Source organism: Pistacia vera, unplaced genomic scaffold (assembly GCF_008641045.1).
Source record: "Pistacia vera cultivar Batoury unplaced genomic scaffold, PisVer_v2 Contig482, whole genome shotgun sequence".
NCBI classification, from domain to species: Eukaryota; Viridiplantae; Streptophyta; class Magnoliopsida; order Sapindales; family Anacardiaceae; genus Pistacia; species Pistacia vera.
In genome coordinates, this window is record NW_022196315.1 from 21,614 (window position 1) to 30,782 (window position 9,169).

The 9,169-nt window shown below is 33.0% G+C and overlaps 1 protein-coding gene across 1 annotated transcript; it reads right to left on the reverse strand.

Moving 5' to 3' along the window:
• Positions 1-1,582: 1,582 nt before the first annotated feature.
• Positions 1,583-3,297, reverse strand: LOC116146713 (transcription factor bHLH162-like). The gene is made up of 3 exons (XM_031432135.1): positions 3,097-3,297; positions 1,944-2,282; positions 1,583-1,842 (listed from the first exon to the last, which is right to left on the reverse strand). Exons 1-3 carry the CDS (start codon positions 3,235-3,237, stop codon positions 1,774-1,776), a joined length of 549 nt encoding a protein of 182 aa, XP_031287995.1. The 5' UTR covers positions 3,238-3,297; the 3' UTR covers positions 1,583-1,773.
• Positions 3,298-9,169: the final 5,872 nt, after the last annotated feature.

A 9,169-nucleotide genomic window follows, 5' to 3' on the forward strand; every position in this document is an offset into this window, starting at 1 on the left:
CCCGCATGGTATATGTATATTCTGTGACTCACCTCTTGTCGCCTTCTCTTTCAACCCATGTGCCATTTCAAAGTTTTATACATAGAAAACAGACTTGGACTCATCGTACCTAGAACACGCGTATTAAAATTTATCTCTTCACAGTCACAATTACGCATTAATCTATTAAACTACTACCACAATTTTGGGATGGATATTTCGTACATAATTGTGGTTCTTAAAGTGTGGACCACTTCGTTTATGAAAATCCAAAAGTAAATTTGCTATCTCATTACTCATTTCTCAAACCCATAAATAAAATGTCACTAAATTGATGACTATGCGTGTAGCTAACATGTTTGATTGTCGGGGATGGATTAAGAAGGAGGTGGAGGAGAAGAACCATATATAACATGCATGCATGCTATACCTCTTCACATTTAGGAGGAGGAGGAGGACCCTACATAACATGCATGCATGCTATACCTCTTCACATTTAGGAGGAGGACGAGGAGGACACTACATAACATGCATGCATGCTATACCTCTTCACATTTAGGAGGAGAAGGACCCTACATAACATGCATGCATGCTCTACCTCTTTCAATCTTCATGTGTTGAATGCAAACGTTTGTCTGATTTAAAACGAGAGATAATTGCTAACTTGTTCAAGACAACGTACGTTATCCAACATCCATCACGGTTCCGTAATGTTTCTTTACAAAGTATAATCCAAATTAACTCATATAAATTGATACATTCTCTTTTTCGTTTTATATGTATATAAAAGACAAAAAGAGATGATAGATAAATGATCATATTCATTAATATTTTCTTTATATTTATGAATGAAGAGTAATGAAAAATAAAATATAGAATTTTTAGCATTTCTCTTTTAGGAATTAATTTATATAACTAGAAACATACTGTGGCTAGAGATTGGTTAGTCCAACAAAAATTTGAAGATTTTCTATATAAATATATCAAGTTCACCCCTAAAAGTTTTTTTAAGCGTTCCTTATTCGTTAAACTTAATACTTTGATCCCTTAAATGCAAATGCAATTGATTTGAATTTTCCGGCTCCAGCCTGGCTGACGTTGCTGAAAATTTTGGCAGTTCTACAAGAAATTACTATCTTGCATTCTGCAGACTGCAGTGAAACAGACCAATATTTCAGCGATGTCAGATCCCTGTTATAACAATTAATGCTTTATAAAATATAAGCTAACCTTTACGGTAAATCGATGTGAGTTATTTCATCTTTCAGATTAGCTAACCTTTATTTTCCAGGAGATTCATGCTATACAAAAACAGGCCGGATCGGGCTGCAAGTGTCACGGTATTCCTTATTTTTAACAATAAATAATTGCATCTGGGATCATAAATCAAGCAAATCCCGATATGGGTTTTTATTTTCTCTTGAAATAATTTATTTGCCATATTTGGAACATAGAATTCAAGATGTGACAATATATAGAGCTAAAAATCCTTAAATAAAAACCATATATTGCCAACGTTGTGCTACAAAATCTACTACTGATGCAGCTTACTGCACTTCTAATCAGAGCGAAATTACACAGAATAATTTTCTTACGTAGAGGATACAGAACCATATATAGACTTGACTAACAACAACTGGGCTCATAAATATTTATAATTCGTTGATCCATATTGCATATCGTCACTATCTAATGTTCAGGAAGCCAGTTAACCTCCATTTATTGATAACTTGGTTTTGCTCTTCATCAATCGCATCGGTGCTGATTTATTCAGAAAAACGGATCGAAACTTCATCAGTAAATCAGTTCATGCAACCTTTGACAGACTCTTGAAGTCTCTACACCAACTCTAGAAATTTTAACCTGCAAAATTTGTTAATTAAATTAAAGTCAATCTAATGAAACAAGATCAGTAAAAATTTACGATATTAATTAAGAACTAATTAACATTCATAATCACTCACCTGGGCGTGTATTGTGTGGAAAAGCTTATCACCCAAGGTAGAAAAACTAGCACTAACAACTTCAGCTCCTTCATCCTCAAGGATACTAATGGCTTCATATAACATAAAGTTTTTTTGCAGTCCACTTATCAAAACCACTTCAATACTAGGACCACATTCTCTTAAGTCAACCAGGGGTAATCTTAAACCAAAATTCATTGTATCCATTATATTACTGTTAGACGTTTTTACTGACTCTGTTGCTGCTTCTTTTATCTCCTTTAATTTCTCTATTCTGTCTCGTAGCTGCTTTATGTAGGTGGCAGCTTGGTCGAGCTGATCTCCTTGTGATATTATATCCTGAAAAAAGAAAAAGCATCCACTTATTCGTAAGGAAAAACAAAAGGTATGAATAGGAATGAGGTTGGTAATAATAATTATTTCCTTCACTAAAAATCTGTGGCCAAACTATTCTCGACATTTAGTTTTCTTCCTCCAATAGTATTTCTAAACACCTTATTTTACTAAAATCGTTAAATAGACGAGGTTATGAATAGATTCATAGTATCTATGTTACTGAATTCGCGGGTATTAGTTGCTTGCGGCCATGGTGAAGAGAAGGAAGGGAGCTGCGTACAGGGATGAAATATTGATGTGAAAAATCTATCCTTATATATTTTCTCTCTTTCAAGAAATAGAAGTAATAATTTTGACGAGACGTATTATCTATATCGATATAGATTTGCGTAATAATGAAAGTTAAAGTAAGAACTAACAACCACATTGTTACTTAATTAAAAATTGGTCGCTGCATCATTGTCAAGTAAAAGCAATAATTCTGAAGATACGTGGTGGAAATAGACTGTCTTGGCTCATAGTGTAAATTATAGTTTATGCGGAAGAGAAAGGACGATAAAAAAAAAGTACTGTTCGGGCCAACTTTTGGTAATTTATGAAAAATATAAAAAAGCAAACCTAAAGCTGATTAATTTATTCTTCACAGCTGCTTTGTGACTTATGAAATGGTAGTTAGAGAGATTTTTCTCTTCCATTTAAGTTATTATTTTAATCATGGGAGAAAGGGTTATGATTCAGTACAAAATGGTAGAGTTTTAAGTTTTAATTATTGCAATTAAGAGACTGAGAAGCAAGTAGAGGAATAATAATGAATTACCTTGGAGGTTCTGATTTGTTGAGAAGGAATGACAGAAGCAAGCTTGAAGCATAAAGTTTTCATGTGATGTCTCCGATTCCTTTCAATAATTTTTCGATCAAGTTTAGAAGAAGAAGACTGGTCACTCACCTTTTTCTTCATCTCTTCACTCTCACTCAAATTACACAACACAAGAAAAAGAAAGAAAGAGAGAAAATGGCAGAAGAAATGAAAGAAGAAGAAGTAGGTTTATGAGTAACAGAGTTCAGGATTCAAAATGTAAGTTAAATAGATAGTATATATAGACAAATAATGAAGATGGGGAAACAGCCTACGAAACCTCAGGGAGAGAGAGAGGGAGAGGAATACGAATTGAAAATGATGACAAGGTGGGTCCTGCCATAAAATGGTTAGCTTAATAATACTTAAATGCCCGACAACAGAGAAGATGAAGATCCTTTTCGACTACGTATTCATTACATGAACGTTTTGTTCTCTAGCTCTTTGCTTGACCTTGACTTTTCTCTCTGTTTTTTTTTGTTTTTTTTTTTTTCTTTTGAAGTCCCGCGCTCTCACCGACCACTATTTTCTGTGTCATTTTCATTTTTACAGGGGCTTCCGTCCACTTTTCTGAAGGGGTAAACGGTTTGGTGGTTATCTTTTCCCAATAAGCAATGATCTCATCAATATTTTACTTAGAATAATCTTTCATTTATAGTCTCTTCTTACAAACTTTCTCTCGCAATCTTGATATAATAGTTTACAATTAATAGTTACAATTTATTAGGTAAAACTCAGGTAGGACTCATTATGAGCTGACTAATCATAAGTTATCACGTCAAGGTTGTAAAAAAAAGTTTGTGAGAAGAGATTATAAGTGTACCATTTTCCTTATAGTTAAAGAGTCTCTATTTCCCGTCTAGTCACCCAGGAGTTGTTCATTTTATCTTATTTTCTTCTTCTCCTCGTTCAATTTAAATCGGTTTTCAAATGTTTATATTTTCATTTTCTAATATTTGACTAATAGGTTACATCAATGTCTATTGGTTTATTTATTTATGAAATAGAAAAATTAAATTTGATTACTAAAACCCAATTAAAACTGACTCTCCTTCTATAAAAATAGGCAATACTACACTTACAACCAACTTTCTCTCATAATCCTATTGTGACAACTCGCAATAGGCCTCGCCTACCCAATTATAAGCTGAGCAGTTATGAGTTGCCAAATCGATAGGGGTTTCAGAAAAATATAAAAACCGAACCGAACGACATTTTCAGTTAACCGAAAAACCGGTTCAGTTTCGGTTCATAGAATTTAAAAAACCGTATTTTTTGTTCGGTTACCGGTTTGGGAGAAAATGCAAAACGGTTTTACTAACCATTTACAATGTTATAATAATAATAATATATAATACATATTATATTAAAATATAAAAAAATCCCTAAACCTAAATCCATTTTACGTATGGATGTTTAATTTTTATTTTGATATGTATTGTTGATATTTACAATTTAAATCAAGAAAAATTTAAAAAAAAATTAGTTTAAGCGTTAAGGAGAAAACTGTTCAAAATTGGTTAATCGGTTTTTTGTAAACGGATAATCAGTTTTTCAGTTAATCAAAAACTAAATTGGTTCGGTTTTGATTAAAAAAAATTAAACCAAAAGTCAGCTCTATTCGAGAAAAACGGTTCACCGGTCCAATTAACTTGTGTGAACACCTTTACACATTGAAGTTGTTTAAAAAAAAAAAAAAAAAAAATTTGCTGCCAATCTTTACCGTATACAATAAGCTTTCGAAGACCCATCATTAATTTATCAGAAAGTCGGTACTAATTTCTTTTACTAAACGGTGGGTAGCACACTAATTTAAAATATTAATTTATTATATTTCATATAATTCTGATGGAAAGTGTGAACTTGGGCAATTTACATCAGATATAAAAGATTTGTTTCTGACTTTGGAATTTGGAGTCCATGGGAAATAATTATTCAAGCTTTACGGATAGAAGTCATTCTCCAGATCTATAATGATGACAACAGCATGAGAAAAATATTTATTAAATTTACTGTGGAATCCCGTACACTGACACAGTAACAATGACATGAGAAGAAACCCAGTCCATTCCCATCAAAATCTAAAGCGTGACATGTGACGTCATTGTTTTTTACACTCTGGAAATGGGACCTCCACGCGGATTAAAACTTTTCAACAGTCAAACCATGAATTTGAATCGGAGATGAGTATTCAACGTTAAAACAGTTGACAACAACTTTTAGGTTTCATTTACAAATCATATAAGTCATCCGTACTTGTTTATTCCATCAACAGTTTGATCTGAATACTCACTGCATCTGCAAACTTTCAATAACACCAGATACCTAACACCTATTTTTGCCAGATACCGTACAGCTGACATTGCCATTATTTTAAGAACAATACTACTCTTACAAAGAAAAAAATAAAAAGGTCATACAAAGGCAATTTTTACCCTTCATCTTCATGATTTCTCTCTCTATCTCTCCCTCTTTTTCTGTTTTTTCTTTGTTTTTTCCTTCCTAGTGATGTCACTTTGTAACTCTCTTTGTATTGTCTTCGTAAGGATAGCATTTTACACTAGAAAATTCTAAGAGTTGAATATAGAGGAACACAACACGTGCATATAATTTAGAAGCAGTGGTGAAGCTGCGATATTAAACCAAACTTATTGCAGTTCATTAAGCTCCAAGCCTCCAGTGCCTAGCATGTTGCCAATAAGAATATAAGATACAGGAAATCCATATCACTTAACATTCCATAAAACTATCTCAATGGTTATCTGAAACAATCTAAAGAAATACGAAATTAAGACAGAAAACACAAAAATATCAATTGAGTAAAGAGAAAGAAATATACGTGTGGTTTATCCTAATTTACCTAATTAACATGTTACGTTTAGCAAATCAATATTATTGCAATATTGTCTCACTCTCTCGAATGAAGTGGTCGAATGTGTCTACATGACCCGTTATTGTTAAAGTGGTCAACAACTCCAAACATTATCCAATCCATGGCCAAATGATGAATACATAATCCCAGTCATGGTGTATTTCAATGACTTAGGTGCCAGAAAAATGCTATTTGGGTTGTATCACTAGCATTAATATTTTGACAGATAAAAGCAAGTAATTATCTACCTGAGTATATTGTGATGATGATGATGATGATGATGAAATCGAACGAGTAGAGAGTCAACCAGCTACAGGTCAAAATTGATTTCAATTCTTTTGTGTACATACTGTTAGAATTATTTATAATTCTTATAAAGTGGTCCATGTGAATTAAATATAATATAAGGTTAAGTAATAATTAACTTAATTGAAGGGCATATTGGTCTTTAACCTTTGATGGAAATGTTACATTAGTTAATAAAATAACTGATGTTTATAGTTAATTAAATAACTGCAATATAAAAGGTGAGTCCTCTCTCTATTCCCGCTAAAGAGTTTACGATTATAGAAGGGAAGAAAGGGAGAGAAACGCTGTCTATTTTGATTCAATCAAAATTCAAATTTTAATTTTCAAACTATGGAATCAGGTATGTATTTCTTTTATATATATGTGAAAATCCATCAAGTTTCAAGATACTATAATTTTATATTTGTGCAACTTAGGGCATAGAAACATGAATTGATTATTGATTCTTTGCTTTTGATGAGTTTGCTTTTAAATTTACAAGTGGTATCAGAGCAATTTCAGGTTTAGAGACTGATGAATTTTCCATTAAGTTATTTTTAGGGTTCTTATGGGATATAGAAATTAATTGGGTTTTGGAAATTGTGAAATAGAAATGGTTTGGGTAAAATATATTTAAGAAAGTAGTTTGGGTTTAGAAATTAAGGCTTTGTTTCGTTCACATATTTCTAGTTTTCTCAAAAAAGTTAAGTTTGTTTCACCTATTTTCCAAAATATAATTCTAAATTTTTTAATTTCCTTTAAACCCCCTAAATTTGTTAATTTAACTAAACAACCCTAAAAATTTTTTTTAAAAATTGACGAAAACACCCTAGCAACCCAAATTTACTAGATTCCGGCCACCACTGTCGAAAGCTGGTTAGAATCTGGTGTAATGGCACATTCAGTCTAGCCGGTAATGCGCCGATCCAGCCTTTTTCGGCCAGATCCACGTTGGATCTTGCCGTTAACGGCCAGATCTTTGGCCGTAGACAATCATCAACGACGCCCAAGATATGGTCTTCGTTGACCATACGGTCGTCGTTGAGAACCAAATGCGGCCAGATCTGGCTGTCAATGGCCAGATCTAGCCGCAGATCTGGCATTTTCTGGCTAGATCCATGGTGGATCTGGTCAGAAAAGGCCATAGCGGCGCACGACCAGCAAGATCGAGTCGGTCATATGCCGATACGGCAACTCCGGCCACCTCCGGCGGTGGTGGCTGGCTGTCCATATTTATGAGTAGATTGGGGGTGTTTTTGTTAATTTTGAATATTTTATTATAGGGGTGTTTAGTAAATAAATAAACATAGGGGGTATTTATATTAATTTTCAAAATTCTACATCGTAATGCCCACCCAATTTAACTTTTTTTAAAAGATTATTCTAAAAACTATTTTCAAAAGATTATTCTAAAAACTACCCAATAATGAACCAAACGGAGCCTAACAAATTGGAAGACTGTGGTAGATTTTTTTTTTTCTTATTCTGAAATGCAAATTTTCAGAATCCAGAAGCTTTTTTCAATAAAAAAATTTCATAAATTCGGAATATGAAGTTTACCTAATTTTCCAAAAATTCGACTCAATAATTGACCCATAAAATATTGACCCAACCCAATGATTAAAGCCTTATTAAGTGAGCCCAATTTTCAAATCCATTAAGAATAACCCATAAAGAAGCCTAACCCATAATCCATAAAGAATCCCAACCCTTTTGGTGAAACGGGTCAACCCAAATAGGTTAAGATGGGCAAACCCAAATCGAAAAAGTGGGTTAAATCGATCCGATTAGGATTCAAAAAGGTAAACTGAACCGGTCAACGGGTTAAACCAGTTCAGACCATTGAATGAACCGGTCAACCGTTAAAGTTAACGGTGACAATCAAAATTAACAATGAGGGTCGAATCAACCCAATTTTGTCCTTAATATGCGTTTAGGCACGTGAAATGTGTATAAGTTTCTAAAGTATAATTTTCTTTAGAGAAAGATAATTATGTAGAATTTGTTAGTCACCAAAGTGGCCAAATTAAAATGATTATCTCATAGATATCAAACTAAATAAGATTTAATTACTCATGATCATTAGATGCTTTAATGAGATGACATAATAAATTGGACATGAGTAATTTGAAGTTTATATGTTATAGGATAGTTAAGGATCACCCAAAGGTAGATTAGTTAATCCTATAATTATGAACATAATCGTGGTTAATTAATGTACTTGATTAGGTGTGTTTAGTATATTCAAAGATAACAAACATGTCTAACTAAAGTACATTTAATTACCAATTAAGAAAACTTATAAAAGATTGCATCAATTAAGTTTAATTATCGTATATTGTTATTTCTCCCAAAGGAGATTTTCAATATATATTTATGTTTTAATAATAATAAATTTTAATATCTGAATCTGAAATTATGTATAAGGTATAAAACTCAAAGCATTAATGTGTAAGCATAATTTTTGTTTTTTCAACATCTGCTCTTCACGCCTCATCTGTTATTGCATTTAATGGGTTCAATTATAATGAATGGAGTGAACAAGTCGAGTATTACTTGGGTGTTCAAAATCCCAACCTTGCACTCATGACAGAGAAACCAGCTGATCTTACTGAGAACAGCACTGATGAAGAAAGGTTTTTCCATAAGGAATGGGAGAGATCGAATAGATTGAGCCTGAAATATTTACGGATGATAGTGGTGAGTGAAATCAAGACCTCACTTCCTATCATAGAATATGCTAGGGAATTTATGAGATTAGCCAAAGAGACTTCTCAGTCTGAGGCCGCTGACAAGTCCCACACGGGGGCATTAATGAGTAGGCTGACTACCATGAAATATGATGGCTCTCATAGCATGTATGAACATGTGACG

Excerpts from the sequence above, each read along its gene's own strand:
- LOC116146713 (XM_031432135.1), bottom strand. The coding sequence starts at position 3,237 with ATGAAGAAAAAGGTGAGTGACCAGTCTTCTTCTTCTAAACTTGATCGA. Across the intron at positions 2,283-3,096 it reads AACAAATCAGAACCTCCAAG|GATATAATATCACAAGGAGA; the intron begins GTAATTCATTAT and ends TTCTTTTTTCAG. Across the intron at positions 1,843-1,943 it reads TCCACACAATACACGCCCAG|GTTAAAATTTCTAGAGTTGG; the intron begins GTGAGTGATTAT and ends CAAATTTTGCAG.